Source organism: Helianthus annuus, chromosome 10 (genome assembly GCF_002127325.2).
Source record: "Helianthus annuus cultivar XRQ/B chromosome 10, HanXRQr2.0-SUNRISE, whole genome shotgun sequence".
Lineage (NCBI taxonomy): Eukaryota > Viridiplantae > Streptophyta > Magnoliopsida > Asterales > Asteraceae > Helianthus > Helianthus annuus.
This window is the reverse complement of record NC_035442.2, coordinates 180,678,648-180,706,524: the sequence shown is the minus strand read 5'-3', so window position 1 is coordinate 180,706,524 and position 27,877 is coordinate 180,678,648. Positions and strand designations below refer to the sequence as shown.

Genomic DNA, 27,877 nt, shown 5'->3' with positions numbered 1-27,877 from the left:
TCACTTCCTTTTCATGCCCCTATAACGTCCATTATGCATGGCCTAAGGCCATGTATAGTCACAAAGCCCCTTAGAGGGCGTTATGCGACAAGTGGCGAAAAATGCAAGAGAGAGGTTTTATGGGGCTTTATATCAGAAGAGGGTGTAGTGGAAAGGAGTTATATAACCCCTTCAATTATACATACATATGTATGTATATATGTGTGTGTGAGTGGGGAAGGAACATTGTGCAACGTTATGTATATCGCGCGGAGACAACAAAACCAACCCATAGCGCCGGTTGTAGCGGTGTGGCCGGGCGCTATGGGGCGCGGTCAAGCATTCCGGCGCTATATACCGCCCCATTACGGACAGTCTAAGGTTATGTGGTGTGGTCATGACCTAAATGACCACCATTATCCTCCACGTCAGTGCCATACCTCACCTCATCTACCAATCTAATCCATCACCCTATATGGTGTGGACCAAGACCCTCACTATCCCCTCCCATTTCCCCAATCAAAATCCCCTAATTAATTGAAAAAGAGTTATGGTTGTCATAAATTAAAGCATAGGAACCATCACCCTCATCTACCAACATAATCTACCACCTTGACTCCCACTCTCATCCACTATCCCTTAAGCTATGCAAACTATCATCCATATATATGCTATAGCCTAATAGAAGGAACAAAAAGTATTTGTGTTACATTACTTTTTCCTAAAAACACTGAGTGTCTTTCATTGACAAATTTACTCTACCATGTTTTAGATAAAAATTTTATTCTTTTACAATCTTTTTTATAGTAATTAAAGTGTTTTAGATGGTAAATTTACTTCTTCTTCATTTAAAAAAAAAACTTTTGGAATCTATAAACCAAATTAACATAATAACATTTCATGTTATTGGGGTTTCTTACGGTGACAAACTTTCACACTTATTTTTAAGGCAAATTGGATTTAAATAATCCCAACTTGCTCAATTTGGCAGATAATAATCCCAACTCAGTTATTGGCCGATAATAATCCGAACTGGTCCACTTTTGGCCGATAATAGTCTACCGTTAAAAATAGCTTAACGGAGTTAAGTTTTTTTCCGAATTACAAACCGATGTTTTATGGATTTTGATCAGAACGAGGATACGATTCGATTTATGTAAAACTTACCTCGAAACGGTGCTTTAAACGACTTGATTTTTGTTAATTGAAAGTTTAAACACCCGAATTTAAGCACCGTTTTCGTCGTTTGGGGCAGTATTTCGAGGTAAATTTTATATCAACCAACTCGTATCCTCGTTCTGATCAAAATCCATAAAACATCGGTTTGTAATTCGGAAAAAAGCTTAACTCCGTTAAGCTATTTCTAACGGCGGACTATTATCGGCCAAAAGTGGACCAGTTCGGATTATTATCGGCCAATAACTGCGTTGGGATTATTATCGGCCAAATTGAGCAAGTTGAGATTATTTAAATCCAATTTACCTATTTTTAACAAAAAGAACCACTCAAATTTTATTCGAATCTTGTAAACAACTAAGACCATCTCTATACTATTAGTATGTGTTTATATAAAATGAGTCTAGTCCTACATTTGTATGTATTAATATATATAGAGAGATGTATATGAATGTATTTTATATTAATAAGTTTACATAATACGTGCTATTTAGTATTTTGTTATAATTTTACATACAACTATTATTATAATTTAATATATATTTAATACATTAAATAAAAACAATAAAAATAACATGTTTGTTTATGCTCACAAGCCTACTCGATGTCAATAAGAAAAGCTCGTATGTAACTCATTTATCATACAAGTAACTCGAGCTAATTTAAGCTGGATTAATTCAAGTTTTTAACAAATCTGATCTCAAGTAAATCACGAATGGTTTTGGCACTTTAAATAAAAATAAAATAATAGGTTGTGGAAAACCCACTTGTTCAAGTTGGGAAGGTGACTTCACAAAGACTTTTCAAAACTTGAATACAAAAACAAGAGGAAGAACACAAAGAAAGAAAGACTGTATGATTTAGTGATGATGAACAAAGGAAAATTGGCCCCAATTCTGAAACTAAACCTCCCCCCTCCTGATGAAACTTCGCTTGCTAAATTCCTGTATATTTCTTCTTGTCTCTCCTTCCTTGTGTGTATGTAGCTAAAAGTTGTATCTTAATTATGTTGTGATAAATCAAATGCGTATTGCAGAACTGAATCCGGGACGTTTATGGACGGTGAGCTGCTAGTGAATAGAAATGGTGTTCGAATTGTTTCTCAAACCCAATCTGACAGTGTAAGCATCTTTTTCTTTTTGCTTTTATGGATCTGGGTTTCATTGCATTTGATATCTATCTGCTAAAACTTGCTTACTTTTTAGGATTACTTTAGTATTTCATGAACAACACTTTAAAATTGATCAGTATGTATGTGTAACGATACATAGCTGAGTGTTTGGATGAAGAACAAATGATCATCTGCTTATTTTATGGTGTTTTGAATGAGTTGCTTTGTGATTTCTTATTTCAAAATGATTATTCTTGGTGGATTCGAAATTACAAGTTTACCCTTACGGTGAAATAAGTTATATAGATGTCTTACAATATTAGTACTGTGTTATTTTAAATTCACACGAAAGAAATGCATTACGAAAACTAAAATAATGTTATTGTATCACTCGTCTAGGATTGTAATTAGCATTCAACGCTTCATATGTCAAATAACTTTCCTTCTTTTATTATTTCTTTTTTTATAATTTCAACTTTTTGGTTCAGCCACCACTTATTCAGCCATCAGACAACCAGTTAAGCTTAGCCGACTTTGATGCGGTTAAAGTAGTTGGAAAAGGAAATGGTGGAATCGTTCGTTTGGTACAGCATAAATGGACCGGGCAGTTCTTTGCTTTAAAGGTACTTTCAAGTTTGAACCAGATTATCTTTTATACCCTGCAGAAAATTAAGTTCTTTAATCACATGTAATATGGGAAATTCTATTTGAAAGATTGTGCAAATACTTAATTATAAGGACCTTTTTAACGTGTTTCTCGGCTACTAGATGATTCAAATGAACGTTGATGAGTCGATTCGCAAGCAAATTGCACAAGAACTCAAAATCAACCAAACATCACAATGTGCAAACATTGTTGTGTGTTACCAATCTTTTTACGATAACGGAGCTGTTTCTATAATCTTGGAGTACATGGATGGAGGATCTCTCGCTGATTTTCTAAAAACCGTTCGATCCATTCCAGAACCTTATCTTGCAGCCATCTGTAAGCAGGTTAGAAAAGCTGCAATTTTTATCTATTTTTGTTTAAAATATGAGTTCTTTAGCAGTCATGATAGTTTAAACTTTATTTATGTATATAACAGGTGTTGAAGGGGTTGTGGTACCTTCATCATGAGAAACATATCATTCACAGGGACTTGAAACCGTCAAATTTACTTATAAATCACCAAGGTGAAGTCAAAATTACCGATTTTGGCGTTAGCGCAGTACTCGCAAGCACGTCTGGATTGGCTAATACTTTTGTTGGCACATACAATTATATGTCTGTGAGTAATCTTTAACCTTGTCCAGTAAGTTTTGATATGAAGTCTTTAATGTGTAAATTAACAGGTTCTGCTTACTTTCGTGTCTCCATTTTTCACCGAAAATATCCTTTTTAGTCATTTTCCGTTTTTGTGCGTGTGCTTTCAGCCCGAAAGAATTATAGGAGGCAACTACGGTTATAAAAGTGATATGTGGAGCTTGGGTTTGGTTTTGTTAGAATGTGCAACGGGAAAATTTCCGTACTCTGCACCACAACCAGGTGAAGGTTGGGTCAATGTTTATGAGCTTATGGAAACTATTGTTGATGAACCACCTCCTCGTGCACCTGTTGATCAATTCTCGCCTCAATTCTGCTCGTTTATTGAAGCATGGTAAATTATAATCTAAATTAGTGTAACCATTCTTTGGTTTATAACAGTGTAACAATTGTTGGGCCACGTCCTATGACCATGATTCTGTCGGGCCACTGCCCATTACTTGGCTTCTGTCGGACCATGGCCCATACTCTATTGCTTCACATCTCCATTGGCTTACACATACAAATTTGTTGTTGTTTTAGTGTGCAGAAAGATCCAAAGGATAGAGCATCAGCAAATGAGCTTATGGTATATATTCTTTTCTACAAAATTTAATATATATTTTTTTTTATAAAATCATTCAAGATCCTAAACCGACTGACATGCTTGTTTTTCTATCTTGAAATCCAGTCGCATCCGTTCATCAATATGTATGATGAGCTGGCAGTAAATCTCTCATCTTATTTCACGGAGGCCGGATCGCCTCTTGCAACGTTGTAATAACTCTCTGGTACGTATAGATTTCATATGTGTAAAGGCTTGTGTGCAGTGGCGGACCCAGGATTTTTTTCCTGGGGGTGCGAAAATTTTTTAAAGATTTTAGACCCCTAAATAGGTTCATAGCGGGTCGGATTGGGCCGGGTCATGTAAAACAAGTAAACACAAACAAACAAAGTTTCATAGCGGGTCGAATCAGATCGGGTCGGGTCCATTTCAATTTTCAAACAATTAAACCTTAGTTCCTAACTTCTTATCACATTAACAATCAGATCGGGTTGGGTCCATTTGAATTTCAAGCCCTAGTAATTGTTATTTACCAACCAACAATCATATAATCAACAAAACCACCCAACTAAAGACTAGAACAACTCAAAAATACATAAAAACATATAAAATTTTAAACCTTTTCAACATATATATATATATATATAGGGAGCCGCTAGAATGAAAACCACCTCGAGTTGTAAGAACCGCGAGAACTACACCCCACAGAGCGCCGTTCGCCATGATTTTTTTTTTACAAGTAGATGTGTATATTATAAACACAGCCGTAAAAGATCATGGCGAACGGCGCTCCGTGGGGTGTAGTTTTTTACACCACAAGTTTGGTGAAAAAAAAAAGAAAAAAGAAAAAAAATTAAAAAACATCAAACTTGTGGTGTAAAAAACTACACCCCACGGAGCGCCGTTCGCCATGATTTTTTACGGCTGTGTTTATAATACACACATCTACTTGTAAAAAAAAATCATGGCGAACGGCGCTCCGTGGGGTGTAGTTCTCGCGGTTCTTACAACTCGGGGTGGTTTTCATTCTAGCAGCCCCATATATATATATATATATATATATATATATATATATATATATATATATATATATATATATATATATATATATAGGGTAAGGTTCATGCGAGAACCACCTTTATTGCGAGAACCGCGAGAACCAATGTGAACACAAGCTAAAATAGCTAAAAAAACCTAAAAAAACCCTAAAAAAAAACCTAACCCCCACCCCCCCACCCCCCACCCCCCAAAGCTAAATGCTAAAAACTAAAACCCTCAAAAAACCTAAAAAAAACCTAACCCCCACCCCACCCCCCCCCCCCCAAAAAAAAACCTAAACCCCCTCCCCCACCCCCCAAAAACCTAAACCCCCCCCCCCCCCCAAGCTAAAATGCTAAAAACTAAACCCCCCAAAAAACCTAAAAAATCTAAAAAAATAAAAAAAAATCTAAATGTTTTTTTTATTTTTTTACTATTTTTTATGTTCAAAAAAAAAAATTGTTTTTTTTTTTTGGATACTAAAAGTAGCGATTTTTATATAAAAAATAGTAAAAAAATAAAAAAAAAATTTTTGGGTGTTTTTTAGATTTTTTTTAGGTATTACTGTTTGTGTTCACACTGGTTCTCGCGGTTCTCGCAATAAAGGGTGGTTCCTAACGGATCTTTGTCCTATATATATATATATATATATATATGTTACTATTGAAAAAACCCAATAAAACATCAAACAAATCGAATTACCTATTTAAGTTCAATTTTTGAATTTCATCTTTTCAAACCATATACTAGAATCATATAATCAATAAGAAATTAAGAAACAACAAACCATACTATAAAGATTAGAACAACCCCAAATTACCTCAAAACACATAAAAGTTTAAACTTTTTTAACCCATTCTAAAATCCTAATATCACATGACTCTTGAACAAAATCGCATAACATCAAAAAAAAAAAAAAAAAAAATTGTAGACAGGGGCGGCCTGAATTAACCAATCTGCAGCCAGAATTTTGAAGTCGCCGGCCGAAATTATGCTGGTGAGGCAGAGGGAGGCCAGGAATCGTTGGCAAGTGGCAGCGATTTGGGTTTTTTTATTTATTTTTTTTATGTGGACTGATTTTGTTTAATAAAACTAGTAGTTGGGTTAGGTTTGAATGGGTTTGGGGTTGATGAATTGAATTTAAGTTTTATTAAAGAGGTTAGTGGGCTAACTTGTTTACATAATTTGATCTGGTTACAATCCGTGTTCACAATTTTTTTATATAAATTCCTAACATTTTTTAAGGGGTGCGGACGAAAATATCCAAGGGGTGCGGTTGGAATTTTCCAAGGGGTGCGGTCGGAATTTTTCAAGGGGTGCGGAGGAAAATTTCCAAGGGGTGCGGTCGGGATTTTTCACGAAAAATACCACTAAATTTTTTTTTCAAGGGGTGCGGCCGCCCACCCACCCTATGTGGTGAGTCCGCCACCGCTTGTGTGTGCATGACACTTCAAACCAGTGTCGTAAGAATCGGTAGGCGCTAGTCGGTCGGCAAGGTACCAACTAACGATTAATCGGGATTAACTGAAATTGGGATTTTTCATATGTAATTTTTAATTTTATATACACACACAAATTTTTTAATGTATTTTTTTAGTAATTGGAAAAAATTTATAAGGTTTGGTCGAAATTTGTATGGAATCTAGCCGGAATTTGGCCAGAATAGGACCGCCACTTACCGTCTAGCGATTAATCGGCCATTACTCGATGAACATGCTTCAAACTAAAGATTGGCAAAAAGGACCAGTTGGGTAACGGGCTGAATTGGGTTTAGGTCAACTTGGGTTGGGATGGGCTAAGGCCCAAACCACTCTTTGATCTAAAATTTTATAATAAATACAGTTTCAAATGCTTGTTATTTCAATACTAATCTAAAGTGTTGAATAAAATGATCTAAAGAGTTTTTATGCACTAAAAGTACACCTTTTATCTAATTTTTTGTTTGCTTGTTTGGCCCTTTTCATTATAACATAGAATGTGAAACAACATATTTATAAGTAAACTGTCAAAACTGACTGTCTCTACTAAATTGGTAAAAGGTTCATATGCCCATTGTTTTATGTTATTTATTTACCTTAAATTTATGTAATTTGCAAACTGCAGATTTGGCTATTTTGTTGTAGCATGGCTCGGGTTCAATGTTTGCAGCTAGCTAGTTAATGAAGATGAAAACTTCTCCTTTTTGTCGGGTTCGTTCGTGTAAAACTTCAATCATCAATGAATGTGTAATACAGTTTTGTCATCACCATTAATATGAAATAATAAGTATTTGCACCAGGAGTAAGGAGTTTCTTCTTGATTAAAAATGTCGTTTTTTAACTACACTTTATTAAAGAGTAAACTACACAAATAAGTTAATGTGATTTTCAACTTTGGAACTAGTGTCTAGTTTTTTAAAAGTATACTTATGGTCTTGTGGCTTTGCACTTTGTAACAATTAAGGGTATGTTTGGTATGGAGTTTTTAGTAGCTTCTAGCTTTAAGTTTTTAAGAAAAAACTTATACTCAATTAAAAGCCTTGTTTGGTTGAAGGAGCTTGAAGCTTTTAGGTTAGAAGTTTGAAGCTTTTGGTTGAACGCTCCTACTATTTTAACTTTTAGCGTTTAGAACGAGTTACAAACTCTTAGAGAAAAAATGACTATTTTAACTTCTAAAGATAATTAAGTTTTAATGCACAAACTTTTAAATTTTTTGTTACATCCATTTCGGTCATTTTATACATTTTATTAAAAGCTCTAGCTACTCTGCCAAACACCATATATATCTAAAAGCTACCACCACAGCTACCAGCTTCCACCCACCAGCTACTTTTGCCAAACATACCCTAAGTCTCTAGCCAACAAATATAAAGGTTTCGGAACGTTCCTGTTAGAGACTAAATGTGTTACAAAGTGCAAACCACAAGGACCATCCATGCATACTTTTGGAAAAAAAGGTTGGGGACTAAATGTGTTACAACGTGCAAATCACCAGGTTCATTTGTCTACTTTTTGAAAGCTATGAACCAAATCCAAAATTTGAAAAATCACATGAGTATCCATGTATTTTACTACTTTATTAAATGTGTATTTTTTTTTGGAATGTCGACCTTTTAGTGTTTGGCCACCGTACTCTCCCAAATTAGAGTCATGTTGCCCCACTCCGGCCAGACTATGTTGTCTTAACCAGACCCACGTTGGCTTCAAAGTTTGGTTAAAATACATTAATATAATATTTAATGTAATTGCATCAATATAATAATCATCCTCAAAATGAATAGAAAAGTATTGAAAATCAACCCAACTTGTAAGTTACTAGACAACTTCTAATCTCAACATGAATTAAAACATTAATGTTTCTTTTACATTTTGTAGTTTGTCATTGCCACCTCTAAGTTCATATCAATTTATCTAAATAAGACTTAAAAATAAGAGAATTATGGAGACAAAGTTATTCAAATATTTAATTTTATCTGTTTTGGATAATTGAATTTCCTACAAAACATGAAATTACAATAGTTCATACCTTTAACATCATACAGAATAGAGGGGCTTAAAAATGCGGTGTTATGTGACATGTAACAATCACGTCAGCAAGTGTCAGAAAAGTGGCATGGTGCAAAAAAAGGGAGTAGAACGGGGCATGAAAAGGGTGGCGTGGTGCGACACATGGCATACATTTTTTGTATTTATTTTATATTTAAAAATTAAAAGAAATCTATTAAATTTAAAATAAAAACATTAATATTAATTTGATAAATAACATAAATTAAAAAGATTACATAAACTTAAAATAAAATTACATAAACCTTTGATCATCGCCGTCGTCTTTGCCAGGGCCGTTTCGTGGAACACTCCAATGTGTTCTACCAATATAGTTTAAACCACTTTTTGAACCGCTGAAATTAAAAGAGCCAGTCTGTCGTCATCTAACAAGAATAAAAGAAGCTTCCTAAGCGAAGACGATGACGAAAATGATGAACATGTGCCTTCCATTGGGAGTGGCTATATATTTGACTCGAGAGAAATGGTTGGATTGGTTGTGTGTTTTTTGAAAAAAAACTATGTTAAAAGATGTGAATATATTGTTTTTTTTTTAAATATTTTTTTAGTCAAACTAGTCGTTCAACGGCTAGTTATGACACAACCAATACCATGCGGCCACGTTGTCTCCCACTTTGCCCTCCACGTCGGTGGAATTCCTCTCGCCCCTTCAACAGCGTCGGCTCAACGTCGTTCCTGGGTGGTGTGCTCGGCGTGGATTGGCTTCCACGCCCGCACCGCTGTAACACCCCGAAAATATAAAACTTTATATTAGAATTATAAAGTATAAATAAATGAGGATTTACTAACTAGGAATTTTAACCTAGTTAGCTACAAGTTTAGAAATAACCTATATTAGGGTTAAAAGCAACTAAATTAAATGTTGATCAAAATGGAGGGACCTAAGTTGTAAAAATTGAAACTTTATTTTAATTAATCTAATAAAACACACCAAACACCCCACAAGGAGGTGTCTGGTCGATCAGAACAACAGGGGGCGACACCCCACTTTCAAAAACCCTAGAATTCTACTAAAACTCTCAAATTGGAGGTGCAAATCTGGTCCAAACGAAAATCCGAGCTTAGAATCGTGATCCTCATCGCAAGAGGATTACAAGGTATGTAAAATTTAGTGAAAACTCTTAACTTGAAATTCTCATGAAATTGGGAAAAATCTGAAATTAGGGTTGCATGTATATGTTGTGATGATTTAAGAACAACTATAGTGTCTAGGGACAAACCCTAAACAAACACAAGCTGAAATCATGTAAAATTTTAGTGGAAACTATGATCACCATTGTAGGTGATTAATGGGTTATGTGTTAATTGATGAACACTAGGATATTGGGTGTTAATCTTGTGTAATTTGACAATTTGGAAGTGATTTCAGAAATCTAGAAGCTAACACTCATGTAAAATGTTGATTGAGGTGAAATTAGGGCTAAATGATAAGCTAGAAACTTGTCATATAATCATGTGAAAAATCTGCTCTTAAGGTGTTTGTGAAAATGCCTCAAAGAAGGCTTAAAATGGAAATTTAAAGATTAAACGCATAATTATGATGTTTCGGTGTATTATGCGATGTAAGGTTTGAAGAGAGTTCTAAACATGTCTTGAATTGAACTCTATAGGAAAGGATACCGGAACGTCGAGTGGACAAGCCGGTGGTGATTTGCGGTTGAAGGGCGTACACTAAGGTACGTAACTTTATTGGTTACATTAAACGAGTTGTTGATAAGTTTCGTAATCTTATTGTTGAATCTAAATCTGCGTTGAATTTATATTGATTATGGATGGAGGTGAATTAATAGACTTAGTATAGTAAACGAACCAATTGGTAGTCATCATAAGTGGATAGTTCCACAAGATGAGCCAACGGGTCTATTAGTTGTGAAAATGGTAGTTTTAAACGTTCTAGTAGTCGATAATGGCGATAATAATCACAAAGGCATTAAACCATGAAATTGGTAAGAAATGCGGGTGATAATAAGCCCCGGATGTTGGGCATAAGGCGCCATAGGTTTATTAGTTAAATGGTAATAAAATGTGTAAGGTTAGAATGGGTCGAATAACTACATAGTGACATATGGTCTTTCGGTTCGTAAATTAAATTTTGGGTGTCAAATTTATAATGGTTATGTCGGTAATGAATTTACAGACATATAGGAAGAAAAATCACTTAAAACGGACTTACGAGTCAAAAGATATGCACATTTTAAGTTAAAATCTGAGTTTTCCGGAGCTGGCAGAAAGTGCAGCTCACAAAACATGAGCTGCTGGAAAAACCGATCCCCCGCGCCACGCGGAAGACGACCAGAATTACGTCGCGACACGCGGGAGGTTCTCGCGGCCCGCGTAAGACCTCTCGCGGGGCGCGAGCGACCCGGATCCGAATTTTTCATTTGTTTTCAATAATTTTGACCCAGACTTCAAATATACATGTTTTAATATTGTCAAAACTAACCTTTGATGTGGTTTTGACATTAGGTTATGTTGGGGGAACTTACGGATGGCGATCAAGCATAAGATGAAGAACCGAACACTACATTTTGAAGCTTCCGCAATGTTATTAAATCTTTACTAGTCTTTGTGTATGGATTGTAAACAATCGTTAAACAACTTTTGAAATGTTTTAACCTAGTGTAGTGGACTATGGTTATGCTACATGTGAACTTTTTGTACGAAATTTATGCTAAGTAAGGAACTTTTATTTACAAACGGTATAATCTATTATTAAAAATCAAGTAAATTGATACGGGTCTTACAAGTTGGTAATCAGAGCTTAAGGTTGTCAACAAAGTGTTCGGTTCAAGCTTGATCGATCGTCCGGTAAGAATTTACTCACTATGTTAGTAGACTATGTCTTATGTAAGGAATGAGAAACGAATTGTTATGCATGGGAAGAGCGTGTTAACACACTCAAACCCGGAAAGTGCATTAAATATGAACGATTAAAGCAAGTTAGGAACTTGGCTAAACCGAAACAAACAAAGCAATGTCATGAATGAAATGTTTAACGTTTGATGTAAACATTTCAGTTTCAAGATGTCGAAAGGGAGCGATAATGATCCGGTGCCGACGAGTACCGAACAAATGAAAGAGATAATTGCCGAAGAGGTAGGAAAGGCAATTGAAGGAAGTCTATATGGGTTTATAGACAAAATTCAAGGTACGGTGCTGTCACTCGTAGAAGAACGAGTTAAAAGGTTGGAGGATACGGTCAACCTTATGAAAGATAAAACTGGAGAACGTAAAGGGTGCTCATATAAGGAATTCATGGCGTGTAAACCGCCAATCTATAACGGGGAAGTCGACCCGATAATTTGCCAAAGATGGTTGGGCGACATTGAAGGGGTGTTTGAAAGAACCCATTGTGACGAAAGCGATTTCGTTGCTTATGGAACGGGTCAGTTAAGAGGACAAGCCAAGGATTGGTGGGATAACAAAAAGAATGAAATAGGAGCCGAAGCGGCAAGGACCATGACATGGGAAGAGTTTAAGACACCATTTCTTAAACATCATAGTCCCAAAGCGGTCATTAACAAAATCAAGGAAGAGTTCATGCAACTTAGGCATAAGGGTGAAACCATAGACAAGATCACGGCGATGTTTATGGATAAGATGAAGTTTAGTAGTGAGTTGGTGACGAACGAAGAACAGAAAATATACTACTACTACAATATGTTGAGCGCTGAATATAGGGAGTTTATGACTCCTTCAAAATACGAGACCCTTACCGAAATCATTAATGTTGCTCGGGAACGGGAAATCGAGTTGAAGAAGCAAGTCGAAAGAGGTGAACGAAGGGCACATGATGTGAATCCAAGCCCGACAAAGAAAGCCCGAACTTAAGAATCGGGGAAGAAGGTAGATACTAAAGGTGGGTCGCCAAATTGTAAGGTGTGCGGGAAGGGACACAAAGGGGAATGTCGGTTCAAAGACAAGCCATGCCCTATATGTAACAAGACGGGGCACACGGCCTCGCTATGCCCGGGAAAAGTCTCTGTTTGCTACAAATGTTATCAACCCGGCCACAAAAAGTCCGAATGTCCGGACTTAGTTGGAAAGAGAGATGTTAAAGAATCTCCAACAGAAGCTCCCAAAGCGAAGGCGAGGTCCTTCCAACTTACCGCGGCTAAAGCGAAGACAGAACCCGATGTGGTTTCAGGTATATTCACAATTAACTCAATTCCAGCACGTGTATTGTTTGATACGGGTGCGAATAAATCCTTCATTTCGCATGGATTTATTCGACATCCTTCATTTGTATTGACGAAATTACCTGTGCCCTTAGAAGTTGAAATAGGGGACAACAAAAGTTTTATAGTTTGTGATGTTTGTCGAGGCTGCAAATTAAGCATCGACGATGAGGAATACTTGATAGACCTAATCCCGATGTCAATGGGGGAATTTCAAGTAGTTGGGATGGATTGGCTAGCCCAGCACCATGCAAAAGTCGTGTGTTTCCGTAAGGAGATAAAACTAACATCTCCTAGAGGGAAACACGTCACCATTTATGGCGAAAAAGGGGGCAACCCCATAGTGTGCTCAATGTTGAAAGCTCACAAACTTATGAAGCGAGGATGCAAGGCCTTTATGATATACGCGAATGAGCCCGAGAAGGAATCACGGAAGATTGAAGATGTACCGGTAGTACGAGATTATGAAGATGTGTTTCCGGAGGATTTACCAGGGATACCGCCTGAACGGGAAGTAGAGTTTGGGATCGAATTGATTCCGAGCGCAAAACACGTAGCAAAAGCCCCGTACCGACTCGCACCGTCAGAATTACAAGAGTTGATGTCCCAAATTCAAGACCTGCTTGACAAGGGATTCATAAGGCCGAGTGTGTCTCCTTGGGGCGCACCGGTATTGTTCGTAAGAAAGAAGGACGGAAGCATGCGCATGTGTATCGATTACCGGGAGTTAAACAAACTCACGGTAAAGAACCGATACCCGCTTCCGAGAATAGATGATTTATTCGACCAATTACAAGGTGCGAACTGGTTCTCAAAAATTGACCTTAGATCTGGGTATCACCAACTAAAGGTCAAGGAAGAAGATGTGCCGAAGACAGCCTTCCGCACGAGATACGGACATTACAAATTCCTCGTGATGTCATGTGGGCTAACAAATGCACCCGCGGCTTTCATGGACCTCATGAATCGGGTTTGCAAGCCAATGTTGGATAAGTCGGTCATCGTGTTTATCGATGATATCTTGGTGTATTCGAAAAGTGAAGCTGAACACGCACACCACTTACAAGAAGCGTTAGAGACACTTAGACGAGAAAGGCTGTATGCGAAATTCTCTAAGTGTGCCTTTTGGTTACGAAAGGTACAATTTCTTGGCCACGTCATAAGTGCCGACGGAGTATTGGTGGATCCGTCCAAGATTGAGGCTGTGTCAAAATGGAATCCCCCGAAGAACCCTTCGGAAATTAGAAGCTTTTTGGGGCTTGCGTGATACTATAGGAGATTCATTCAAGATTTCTCCAAGATTGCGTCACCGCTAACAAAGCTAACCCAAAAGAAAGAAAAGTTCATTTGGGGTGTCGATCAAGAAAAAGCGTTTCAAACACTAAAAGAAAAGTTAACTCAAGCTCCAGTACTGACATTACCCGACGGAGTCGAAGATATGGTGGTTTATTCGGATGCTTCACTATCAGGGCTTGGGTGCGTTTTGATGCAACGGGGCATGGTGATAGCTTATGCCTCGAGACAATTGAAGATACACGAGAAGAAATATCCCACGCATGATCTTGAGTTGGCTACGGTGGTATTTGCCTTAAAAATATGGAGGCATTACTTATATGGGGTAAAGTGCACCATATTCACCGATCACAAGAGCTTAAAATACTTCTTCGATCAGAAGGAGTTAAATATGCGACAACGGCGATGGTTAGAAATGGTGAAAGATTTCGACTGTGAAATACATTACCACCCCGGAAAGGCAAATGTGGTAGCGGATGCTCTGAGCAGAAAAGCGGATTATGTTCCAATATAAGTAAGGTCGATGCAGCTCGTGGTAACCTCGAGTATACTTGAACGTATTCAAGAAGCGCAATCTAAAGCAGTGAAAGAAGAGAACTGGAAGAAAGAAAGAATAATCGGCCAATTGAAAGATTTGTCGGATAGGAATGACGGGTTGAAGACTCGATCCGGAAGGATATGGGTTCCAAACACTTGTGGGGTAAAGACGCTTCTATTGAATGAAGCTCATAAATCCCGATATTCAATCCATCCGGGGGCGACCAAGATGTATAATGATTTAAAACAAAATTATTGGTGGCCCGGGATGAAAAGAGATATTGTGAAGTACGTGGAGAAGTGTTTGACCTTCTTGCAAGTTAAAGCAGAGCACCAGAAGCCATATGGTAAGCTGCAACCGTTGGACATTCCAGTTTGGAAATGGGAACAAATCACCATGGATTTGTTGACCAAATTGCCCAAAACTAACAGTGGGTTCGATGCTATATGGGTAATCGTAGACAGATTAACGAAAAGTGCTCACTTTATTCCGATACGTGAGACTTATACATCCGAGAAGATGTCGGAAGTGTATACTAATGAAATCATAGCACGTCATGGAGTACCAATATCCATCGTATCGGACCGAGATACTCGGTTTACTTCACAATTTTGGCGTGAATTCCAAGAACAAATGGGAACCAAGCTGTTTATCAGCACCGCTTACCATCCGCAAACGGATGGGCAGAGCGAAAGAACAATCCAAACGTTGGAGGATATGCTACGGTCCTGCATTATCGACTTCGGAGGCAGTTGGGATGTCTATCTACCCTTAGTCGAATTTTCATATAACAATAGCTATCACGCAAGCATTAAGATGGCCCCGTATGAGATGTTATATGGTAGGAAGTGCCGAACTCCGGTATGTTGGGGAGAAGTGGGACCACGAGGACTAGCACCTACGGATATGATCCGAAGTGCTAATGAGAAAATCGAGGTGGTGCGAGCCCATTTGAAAGCGGCCCAAGATAGACAAAAGTCTTATGCCGACAAACGATGAAGACAGATTGAGTTTCAGCCAGGTGATATGGTTATGCCAAAGGTTTCCCCATGGAAAGGTGTTATCAGATTTAGAAAAAGGGGAAAACTAAGCCCGAGGTTTATTGGGCCATTTAAAATCGTCGAACGGGTTGGCAAAGTGGCTTATCGCTTGGAGTTGCCGGAAGAATTGAATGGAATACATGGCAAATTTCACTTGTCGCAATTGCGAAAGTGTCTAGCGGACGAAACAACTTATATCCATTACGATGATATCGAAGTGGATAATAGCCTGAATTATGCGGTGAGACCGGTGGAGGTTTTAGATCGAAAGGTTAAACACTTACGAAATAAACAAATCGATCAAGTCAAAATTAAATGGGAGCATAGGAAAGGTTCGGACACTACGTGGGAGTCCGAAGAGGAGATGCGACATCTCCACCTTACATTATTTGGTACGTACTTCGGTTTCGGGGACGAAACCCTTTTAAGGGGGGTGGACTTGTAACACCCCGAAAATATAAAACTTTATATTAGAATTATAAAGTAAAAATAAATGAGGATTTTCTAACTAGAATTTTAACCTAGTTAGCTACAAGTTTAGAAATAACCTATATTAGGGTTAAAAGCAACTAAATTAAATGTTGATCAAAATGGAGGGACCTAAGTTGTAAAAATTGAAACTTTATTTTAATTAATCTAATAAAACACACCAAACACCCCACAAGGAGGTGTCTGGTCGATCAGAACAACAGGGGGCGACACCCCACTTTCAAAAACCCTAGAATTCTACTAAAACTCTCAAATTGGAGGTGCAAATCTGGTCCAAACGAAAATCCGAGCTTAGAATCGTGATCCTCATCGCAAGAGGATTACAAGGTATGTAAAATTTAGTGAAAACTCTTAACTTGAAATTCTCATGAAATTGGGAAAATCTGAAATTAGGGTTGCATGTATATGTTGTGATGATTTAAGAACAACTATAGTGTCTAGGGACAAACCCTAAACAAACACAAGCTGAAATCATGTAAAATTTTAGTGGAAACTATGATCACCATTGTAGGTGATTAATGGGTTATGTGTTAATTGATGAACACTAGGATATTGGGTGTTAATCTTGTGTAATTTGACAATTTGGAAGTGATTTCAGAAATCTAGAAGCTAACACTCATGTAAAATGTTGATTGAGGTGAAATTAGGGCTAAATGATAAGCTAGAAACTTGTCATATAATCATGTGAAAAATCTGCTCTTAAGGTGTTTGTGAAAAAGGCCTCAAAGAAGGCTTAAAATGGAAATTTAAAGATTAAACGCATAATTATGATGTTTCGGTGTATTATGCGATGTAAGGTTTGAAGAGAGTTCTAAACATGTCTTGAATTAAACTCTATAGGAAAGGATACCGGAACGTCGAGTGGACAAGCCGGTGGTGATTTGCGGTTGAAGGGCGTACACTAAGGTACGTAACTTTATTGGTTACATTAAACGAGTTGTTGATAAGTTTCGCAAATCTTATTGTTGAATCTAAATCTGCGTTGAATTTATATTGATTATGGATGGAGGTGAATTAATAGACTTAGTATAGTAAACGAACCAATTGGTAGTCATCATAAGTGGATGGTTCCACAAGATGAGCCAACGGGTCTATTAGTTGTGAAAATGGTAGTTTTAAACGTTCTAGTAGTCGATAATGGCGATAATAATCACAAAGGCATTAAACCATGAAATTGGTAAGAAATGCGGGTGATAATAAGCCCCGGATGTTGGGCATAAGGCGCCATAGGTTTATTAGTTAAATGGTAATAAAATGTGTAAGATTAGAATGGGTCGAATAACTACATAATGACATATGGTCTTTCAGTCCGTAAATTAAGGGGTGTCAAATTTATAATGGTTATGTCGGTAATGAATTTACAAACATATAGGAAGAAAAATCACTTAAAACGGACTTACGAGTCAAAAGATATGCACATTTTAAGTTAAAATATGAGTTTTCCGGAGCTGGCAGAAAGTGCAGCTCACAAAACATGAGCTGCTGGAAAAACCGATCCCCCGCGCCACGCGGAAGACGACCAGAATTACGTCGTGTAACGCCCTAGCACGCTTTAACCAAAAGTCGCAGCGGAAATACGAACTTAAAAATTTTCTTTCATCATATTCATTCTAACATACTTAGAAATACATTAATTCACTCTTTTACCTTAAATACATTAATGCTTCCTATAAATTTATAAAAATCGGACATACTACTATTAAATTATGTGACCATGCACCCACATGTACAATCCATCTCTTGACTCGATCTTCAACCTTTTACACTCCATGATGAGAATCCACAGTTCTGTACAACCTGCAGACACCACGTACAATCACATCATTAGCAACCGGTGTCATCATATATAAAATTTAAACATGCATAATTAGGCGTTAACATATCATGCTTTCGATTATGTTAGTCCATTCATCCATCCATTCAAACCACCTGACGGGTGGTCCTTTGGACAACCCTTAAGTGTGATAAAACATGAAATAATCCTCCATTTAGCCGTGTAATTATCTTGAATTAGATAACTACGATGCTTATGTTTCAGGTACAAATTAGGAGATAAGCGATGGATAAAAAGGCAGCTTATGGATGCTTTGGTGAAAACGGGTCGAGAGAAGAACACAAGACAAAACAAAGAAGTGAAGGCTGCTTGGTACCGTAAATTACGGTATCACCGTAATTTACGGTGACCCATTTCTCAATTCTGTTGCACCGTAAATCAGGCTCATCTCACCGTAACACTTTGATTGCCACCGTAAATTACGGTGGAGCCGTAATTTACGGTGGAACCTGAACGTGAAATGTGTAACTGCCACAATATAGTCGTTTTTGGGGTGTCTTTTGGTATTATCTCATCATTGACGGTTCTTGGAGACTTTGGGAGCGAATTTGGAGTACTTGCTTGGTTTGTGAACGATTCTAAACATTCGGTTTGTGTTTTTAATTCGTATGAACACTAGATTAATGTTGATGATGATTCACCGAGCCATGTCCGGCTAAACTCTTCGGTGATCATCCTAGGTGAATGTTTCTAAGACTTTTGTGTGTTAATTTCTGCATTTCTAGAATGATATTTTGCGTTGCTTGAATGTCATGGTGTGTGTTTGATTGTTTGTAGTGCGTTAATCTATATCACAATTTCTAGTCTTGATCGTACGTTCTTGGTGCCGTTGGCAACCGAGATATCACGGGAAGGGTTAGGGTTGGTTATTGGTTAATAGGTCATCGGGAAACAACCTCGCATTATCTAATCCGAGTACTTTGTTCCCTTTTATCACTTCAATCACACATACACGAGTTATGTCTATGTAACTCTTTCTAGTGAAATTGCACACAATTGTTTAAAGAAACTGAAACCTAGGGTGATCATTGTTCTCTCCTAATTGTTTACAACCTACGTTGATTTGAATTAGTCCTTAATTTAGTTTTATAAAACAACAATCCACAATCTTGAATTTTAATTTTCTGCAATTTAGTTTAATTTTAGTATAAATACAAAGCTACACAATCAACACATTTTCCACATACTCCCTGAGTTCGATACCCTACTACCACTAACTACAGTTGTTTAGGGATTAAATTTGCGTGACCCACGACATCACGTCAAATTTTGGCGCCGTTGCCGGGGAGTAGTGCGCAACGTGTGTTATTTTTGTTTGTGTTTTAAGTTTGTTATTTTTCTGGTTTACGCGGGGTGTGTTAGTGTGCAGGTATTTACAGGTGCATGCGTACTAGGAGCTCTCACAAGCTATCACCATTGGCGTTTGATCCGGAAATTGAGCGAACTTTGCGAGCAAACAGAATTTTGCTAAGGGAAAATACAATCAATAGTTCACCAACAACACCAGTTACACCAATTCGATACATGGATCCACCACCACCACCACCCACTACGGGTGAATTTACCTCATCATTCATACCAACATCCACTCAACCTTCACCTAACACTACCATTCCACCAAATACTACCGAACCCACCATACCTCAACAGGTTACACCAACCAACACCACACAACCCATTACTACCCAAGAAGAACCAACCGTCACCTTTAACCCTTCCACTACTATACCACCATTATCCCATTTTTTCCCGGGTGCGGGTCCATCATATTCGGGCCATACTATGGCACCAATTTCGTCTATTGTCCATGCTACACCGTATCGACCACCAAATCAATCGGGTTTCCAATACTCGACTATTCCATTTGGGCAATCATCGGGAATTCAAGGAGATGGGTATGATGAAGGATTTGAAGACTTTGAGGGGTATGAAGATGATGGGTATGGTTATGGAGATTATGGTGATCAAGGGGATTTTGGGTATGTTCAGAGTCAATCTCAAGGGATGGCGAGTGTTGGTGGAATGCAACATCAACAACTTATACCACAACATATTCGGCCAAGACCACAAGGGCCACCAATGCCACAACCGATTCCATTGCAACAGGTCCGGCCACAACATGTACACCAACAACCATTTCAAAGACCGCCTCAGCGCCCACCGATGCGACCACAACAGTTTCAACAACCGATCGCACCACAAGGGCAAGTACCAAGACCGAATGGGCCGATTATTCCGAGAGGTAGGTATGGTGTGCCACGAAGACATCTTAGAGAACAAGCAAGGGGAATAGAGGCACATTTCAGGCCAATCATTACTCAAAACCCCTCACCGGTGGTTATCCCTCACAACAACCAAGGGAGAACTTTTGAAGTAAGAACAAACTCGTTGCAAAGTTTACCGAAGTATAAAGGGTTAGCAACGGAGGAGCCGTACTTTCATCTAGAGGCCTATGACTCAATTTGCAACACTTTTGGGAGTCAAGGTTTTTCGGCCGATGAAGTCAAGTTAGTCTTATTTCAGTTTTCGTTGGAAGAGAAAGCTAAGAAATGGTTCTATACATTACCTTCAGCATCAATTTATACATGGGGGGAGATGCAACAAACCTTTTTGGATGAATTCTACACCGCCCAAAAGACTAATGATGCGCGGAAGGGGTTGAGAAGCTTTCAACAACAACACGGTGAGATGTTCCATGAGGCGTTCGAGCGTTTTAACATGATGATTAAAAACTGCCCTCATCATGGGATTGAGTTATGGGAGTTAATGAACGCTTTTCATGAGGGGTTAAGCGCCGAAGATGCACGGGATTTAATGTCTATCACCGGAGGGACATTTGGAACGAATTATGAGAATGAAGATTGGGAGTTTTTGGAGAGTATGGCAACTACATCAAAAAGGAAAGCCCAAGCTTCGAGGAGAGCCCGACCGACAACTAACCGACCACAAGTGCATGCCATGGATGAAGGTAATGTTCAAAGTACTAACCAAATTTATGATGTGTGTGCTTTGTGTAATGAAATAGGTCACGCGGCTGAAAATTGCCAAGGGATGTTGGAAGGGCAATATGAGGAAGTTCATGCGATCCAAGGTCAAGGCCAAGGAGGAGGTGGTAGGAACTACAACAACATGAATTCTAATACTTACCACCCCGGGTTGAGGAATCACCCGAACTTTAGATATGGGAACCCGTCAAATCAAGCGAACCCAAATTTTCAAGGTAGCCAAGGTAATTTTGGTTCACGGCCATCTTATAATAACCAAGGTGGGTACCGGGGCGGAAATAACCAAGGGTATCAAAAACAATACCAAACGGGTCAAGATCAAAGGGGATCTTCGGGTGGAAACGAGGTGATGGAGATGCTTAAAAGCATGCAATTGGAAATGCAAAAGCGGAATCAACTTGATGAAGTGCGGATGCAAAAAGATGAGGTTCGCGATAAAAGCATTCAGTCACTAACGACTCAAATGGGGCAATTAGCAACCGATGTGGCGGAACTAAAGAAAGGTAAGGGTCAACTTCCAAGCGACACAAAGGTAAACCCTTCACATGGTTCGTCACGAGGTAATGTTAATATTAACCATGTTAGTGTGTTAAGAAGTGGTAAAGAGTTTAAGGCCAATTTGTCACCCGAATTGGTCGAGGGGGTGGTTGAGGACATCACGGGAATGGAAAGTGATGATGAACTCTCACCGGTTAAACCAAAAGAAACAACTATTAAAAAACCGGGGTTGGGTGAAAGTGAAAAAAGTAAAAATGAAAAGAATGAAAAAATAGAGGGTGAACCGAGTCAAGTTCCATTCCCATCGGCTTTACTTGATCCGGGAAAGAAAAATGTTATTGTGTCAAGGGGTCCTCAAAAAGAGGAAATGTGGGATATGTTCAAACAAGTTAAAATAAATCTCCCACTTCTTGATGCAATAAAACAAGTTCCCGCTTATGCAAAATTCTTAAAAGAATTATGCACACAAAAGAGGCAAAACAAGAAAAAAGTGCCTAAGCGGGTAGATTTGACCGGGCAAGTGAGTGCGGTGTTGAATGGGGAGCTTCCTCCTAAGCTCCAAGATCCAGGCACGCCATTGATTAATGTACAAGTTGGTAATTTTCAAATGGCTAAGGCGTTGCTAGATCTTGGAGCCGGAGTTAGCATTTTACCGGGGGGATTATACGACCAATATGACTTTGGTCCATTAGCAAGGGTAGAGACAACGGTTGTTTTGGCCGATTTGTCTCATAAGTTGCCCCGGGGTATGGTTCAAAATGTTATTGTTAAAATTGATGAGTTTTACTACCCGGTGGACTTTTTGGTTTTGGACTACTCATCGGCGGACCCTAAACAACAACAGAACATAATTTTGGGTCGGCCATTTTTAAGCACCGCACATGCTATTATCGACTGTAGATTTGGTACGGTTGATATGGCATTCGGAAATCGAAAAATGCGTTTGAATGTTTTCACTAACAATTCTAATGCTAATGGTGTTGATGAGTGTTTTATGGCAGACATAGTCGATGGATGCAACCCGCATGAGTATGAGGAGGATGGTTTGGATATTTGCCTGTGTGACTTTTCTGAACAGGTACATGCTTATGCGCTACGGGTTGAAGAGGAGGCACAAGATGTGATGGCGATGAAAGAAGGTAGACCACCATGGACCCATCAATTCGAGGGTCTACCGGTGGAAATCGATTCGGGTACAAAACCATCGTTGGAGGAACCACCAAAGTTAGAGCTTAAGGACTTGCCGGGCCACTTGAAGTATGTATTTTTAGGGGATAATGACACTTTGCCGGTCATTATTGCCTCTAATTTGGAAGTGGCACAAGAGCAAGCTTTGATGGAGGTGTTAAAAGCGAACAAGGGTGCGATTCCAAATCATTGGACTAAGAAGAGACGACAACAGTTTTCTAGTCAAGTGAAGCAATATATATGGGATGAACCCGACTTGTTCAAAATCGGGGCTGATCAAGTGATAAGAAGATGTGTTCCCGAAACTGAAGTTTTAGAGATATTGACCCATGCTCATTCATCCGCATGTGGGGGCCATTTTAGTGGGAATAAGACAGGCTATCGGGTGTTATCGAGTGGGTTTTATTGGCCCACGATTTTCAAGGATGCTCGTGAGTATGCCCGAAATTGCATCAATTGTCAAAGAATGGGAAGCATTTCGAAACGTGATGAAATGCCGTTGCAACCAATTTTGGTAGTGGAGGTATTTGATGTTTGGGGAATAGACTTCATGGGTCCTTTCCCAAACTCAAATGGGTTTTTATACATATTGGTTGCGGTTGATTATGTGTCGAAATGGATTGAAGCTATTGCCACAAGGACCAACGATCATTCCGTTGTATGTAAGTTTGTGCAATCCAACATTTTTTCTCGTTTCGGTGTACCTCGGGTGATAATAAGTGATGGTGGTTCACATTTTAAAAATTTCAATTTTGGAAAGTTGTTGAAGAGATATAGTGTGAATCATCGTGTGGCTACACCGTACCACCCACAAACGAGTGGTCAAGTGGAGGTATCTAACCGCCAAATCAAAGAAATTCTAATGAAGACGGTTAGAACGGATAGGAAAGATTGGTCAACCAAGCTTGATGACGCATTGTGGGCGTATCGCACGGCTTTCAAAACCCCACTTGATACCACTCCGTATCGAATGGTTTACGGGAAAGGATGTCATTTGCCTATGGAGTTGGCACATAGGGCATATTGGGCAATTAAAACAGTGAATGCGGACTATGATGAAGCGGGTCGGGCGAGGAAGCTTCAACTGAATGAAATTGAAGAGATAAGGGACCAAGCGTATGAGTGTGCATCCGCATACAAAGACAAACTGAAAAAGGTTCATGATGCGAAGATAAAGAAGAAGAACTTTGAAGTGGGTCAAAAAGTGTGGTTATACAATTCAAGGTTGAAAATGTTCGCGGGGAAACTCAAGAGCAAGTGGATGGGCCCTTATGTTGTCCGACGAGTGGGAAGGTTCGGAGATGTTGACATTCAAGACGAGCGAACATTGAAACAACAAACGGTGAACGGTCACAGGTTAAAGCCGTATTTGGATGGCAATGACATCAACAACTTGGAGCTTGACAAAGCGGGCTACATCCTACGCCCGGTTGAGGAGGAACAATCGTAAGAGGCCCAGGTTTGGTGATAGTGTACATAGTAGTTTTGTTTTGTTTTATTAGTATAGTTGCATAATTGCCATAGTTCCTCAAAGTCTGTGTTCGAAACAAGTGTGGGGAAGTTCGGGTCGCGAATTGCTCTTACATCGTGTTGAGGACAACACGGGATTTTTGAGGGGGTAGGGTGATTTTCCCAAGTTTTTGAAATAATTAAAAAACATAAAAAAATCGAAAAATTTAAAAAAATCTAAAAAATTGGAACATAAACTTCAAAGTTTTGTAAAAATGTGCATGCCCAGTATCCACCGTAAATTACGGTGGAGCCGTAATTTACGGTGGTTGTTGAACATTTTTGGAATTTTATGGTGAAAACCTTCTGTTTTACGGTGTAAATTGAAGTCCAGTGTTTACCGTAAATTACGGTAATACCGTAATTTACGGTGGTGAAAAAATTGGGTGAGGTTTACGGTGGAAACAGCCTGAATTACGGCACATTTTTGACATCCAGGTCTCACCGTAATTTACGGTGAGACCGTAAATTACGGTACGCAGTAAAAACATGTCGGTCGATTGGGGTTCTGCATTTATAAAAAAAAAAAAAATATATAAAAAACCCGAAAATAAACAATCATATTCACGTGCATTAGACCCTAACCACTCATTCATTCTTCACCTTTCCACTTCTTCTTCTCCAAGACCCCACAAACTCCATATTCTTCTTCCACCTTGTTCTCTTCATAAAATCCTCAATCTTTGCCCAAATCAAGTGGAGTTTTGGTCTAAATCGACTACTTTTTCACAAGCTTCGTGATTGTGAGGAGGAATTTCAGAGAAAACGTGGTTTTGGGGTCGAAGTTTGAAACCCTAGGTTGAGATAATTTGGGGGTTTTTGGATTTTTAGTTTCACAAGCATCCTCTCATCTTGAAACAAGGTATGAACACTTATTTTACTATATTATGGAGATGCATTGTGAAAAACAAGGTGATTTAGGTTATATGTTCTTGCCCACTTGTTTGTTGCTAGGATATGAGTATGAAATTGTTATTGAACATGGTTGATGGTTGTAGATGTAGGAAATATGGTTAAAGTAGTGAATTTTTGGGATGTTCTACATTGTAGAGACACCATGCCCAATTTTTGAAAAATCCTTGATACATTTTGGGTTCACTAACATCTACAACCATAGCAACAAGCAAGTGTGGGGATGATTTGTGAAGAGAATGTTAATTTTTGTGTTATTTTGTTGTTTCTTCATGTGTGTAGGAATGGCAAAGACAAAGGAAAAGCCGGGTTCAAGTTCATCCTCGTCAAGAGGCAAAGGCAAGGAGAAGGAGCAGCCATCGAAGAAGAGGCAATATCTTGGTAGGGTTAGTGAAAGCGAAAGCGAGGAAGAAGAAGAGATGCAGTTAGACCCAAGAGATAAACCGGTGTGGAATTCGGGGTCATTGGATGACCAACCCGAAATTTGGCAGCCAACTTTGTATAACGATTGCATGAACAAGTTAAAGAATAAAGCGGCCGCATTCATCTGTGAAAGAGATGTTGATGAGCCTCAGTTGGGCCAGTTCGGGGTGTATGACAAGTTCCGTGCTTTGGGTTGGGAAGGAGCACTCAAGTGTTGGGATAAGGATAGGAGCAATTTGTTTTTGACTGAGATTCAGGAGTGGATGGCAACGCTTAAATGTCACAACTTCCACAGGCCATCACAAATGAAGTTGGTTGGGACGGTACATGGGGTACCAGTTGAAATGTCATTCGATACGTTGAAGAAGTTGGGAAAATATGATAGCCTTCCAACTAGGGAATACATGATTCCCACGCTTGATGACTTGTTGCTCAAACCCGAGAAGCACGTGACATGGAACAGTATGTTGGCTGATTTGTTTTTGCCCGGTAGGTATGGTGGCGTGTTATACCGAAAAAATCTGAAGATAGAAGCCAAGCTCTTGCATACGATCTGTTTACTTAATGTCATCCCAAGGAGAGGGGATAAAGAACAGGTGAGGTTTCCAGAGATACCTGTTCTGTACTCATTGATGCACGGGTCCCCACGGTTTCCAATTCGCTACCTGATCATGCACCATTTGTGGATATGCCGGAACAAATACGGGAGAGACATTGTCCCGTACTGCCGCATCATAACGGGCTTAATGAAACAGCAGAAGGCACTCACATCTGAAGACCGCGGTTTAACGAAAAGGCACTTGCCTTTTACTTTGGATAGGTTGGGAAACGTTTGGACATACACCTCGTCTGAACGTTATCACAAGCTGAAATCGGAGGGTCAACGGTGGAGGGCGTTGAAATTAGGTGCAAGGGAATTGATGCCGGGAGAACCGGATGAACCTGAGAGTGATGAAGAGTTAGTTCCGAGTGGGGATGATGATTACGCAGACGAGCCAACGGGTGGTGCAAATGTTGGTTTTGGGGTTTTTCATGGTGGTCATGGTGGCACATTTTATGACTATGCGCAACAACCATATGAGCCGGGGTGGGCTTATAGTGGTTCAATGCAGGAGGTGATCGAGAGCCAACGCCCGCCGGCGGCCATCTTTGATACTTGGTCGGGTCCGGAGAGGTCGTTATTTGATCAAGGCACGCGGAATAGCGCTAGTATTGAGCGGGCACTTAAACATAGCCTCGACCGCAATGAATCATGGCACCGGACTCACGCATATTCGCAGGAGGTGGAAATGAATAACCGATATCACGATGATCAGATGAGGCGGATGCATGCGGACTGGCATGCTGGGAGGCCGGTGGTTGAGGATCCACAACATGTGGACTATGCCTCATTGCCACCGTATGATGGTAGCGTTTCGTATCCGACTCCACAGCTCCACCATTCTCAGTGGCTTGATCCAAGAAGGCAAGAGGGACCACAACAACAAGAGGGAAGCAGTAGCGGCTCGTTCGGGTTTGGAGAATGGAACGATATGATGTCGTCCATTTTCGGGCCCCCAGGACCGCGTTATTATTGATCAGGTGGTATTTTCTCTCTTGTATAGTTTGTATATATTTGTTGGTTTATGTTGATTATGGTGGGAGGATGGGTGGTGATTGATCATATGATTGATTGTTGGGTTTGGTTGGTTGGTGGTGTTGTGTTCAAAAATGAAAAAAAAAAACATAAAAAAAATATAAAAAGAAAAAAATACAAAAAGAAATTTGGGGTTTGAGATAAAAGCTTTTTGCGGATGTTGATTGAGGATGTGATCAAATCCTCCCAAAGCCATACATTGGGGACAATGTATCCCAAGTGTGGGGATGGGGGGAATTTTTCGAAGATTTTTGAAAAATTTTAAGCCGAGCAAAACAATATGAAATCTTGTCGCCCTAATTTATCCCCAAGTCAATGCACCGGCAACCCTTATTACCCTTTTCATTCTTGGTGAGAGTTGTAGCCACACATGTATATAAATAATCTTTAATGAGAGTGGCTACGGGTGGGGGTGCGTTAGAACTTGTGCTTGAATGCAATTTGAATCCTTGTTAGACATGAATGTAGAAAGGATAAGGGCATTAGGTAGCCTCGTCGGTTGTGTGAGTGAGTGTGGGATTTGGGGGGTTGGACCTCATAAATTATATATATGAGCATGGTAGTGAGAGGGGTGGGGGTTTGGTCATTTAGTTGCCCAATTTTGTGCCTAAAGCCTATCATTTGTTTCCCCTAGCTACTTA

General features: G+C 39.2%; 2 protein-coding genes, 1 long non-coding RNA gene and 1 other non-coding gene across 4 annotated transcripts; 3 read left to right on the top strand and 1 right to left on the bottom strand.

Annotated features, from left to right (window-relative positions):
- The first annotated feature begins 1,928 nt into the window (after positions 1-1,928).
- Positions 1,929-7,435, top strand: LOC110886985 (mitogen-activated protein kinase kinase 2). Its single transcript, XM_022134874.2, has 9 exons — positions 1,929-2,101; positions 2,192-2,276; positions 2,755-2,889; positions 3,035-3,259; positions 3,352-3,534; positions 3,680-3,903; positions 4,092-4,137; positions 4,240-4,339; positions 7,255-7,435. Exons 1-8 carry the CDS (start codon positions 2,022-2,024, stop codon positions 4,327-4,329), a joined length of 1,068 nt encoding a protein of 355 aa, XP_021990566.1. The 5' UTR covers positions 1,929-2,021; the 3' UTR covers positions 4,330-4,339; positions 7,255-7,435.
- Positions 7,436-9,663: 2,228 nt separating this feature from the next.
- On the top strand, positions 9,664-11,367 carry LOC110883734. Its single transcript, XR_002560598.2, has 3 exons — positions 9,664-9,790; positions 10,304-10,369; positions 11,160-11,367. It is a non-coding gene; the product is annotated as an uncharacterized LOC110883734 (long non-coding RNA).
- Positions 11,368-20,709: 9,342 nt separating this feature from the next.
- LOC118483592 lies at positions 20,710-20,815 on the bottom strand. The gene has a single exon (XR_004870880.1). It is a non-coding gene; the product is annotated as a small nucleolar RNA R71 (small nucleolar RNA).
- Positions 20,816-24,977: 4,162 nt separating this feature from the next.
- On the top strand, positions 24,978-27,177 carry LOC110886984. Its single transcript, XM_022134873.2, has 2 exons — positions 24,978-25,127; positions 25,460-27,177. Exon 2 carries the CDS (start codon positions 25,462-25,464, stop codon positions 27,175-27,177), a length of 1,716 nt encoding a protein of 571 aa, XP_021990565.1. The 5' UTR covers positions 24,978-25,127; positions 25,460-25,461.
- The last annotated feature ends 700 nt before the right edge of the window (positions 27,178-27,877 follow it).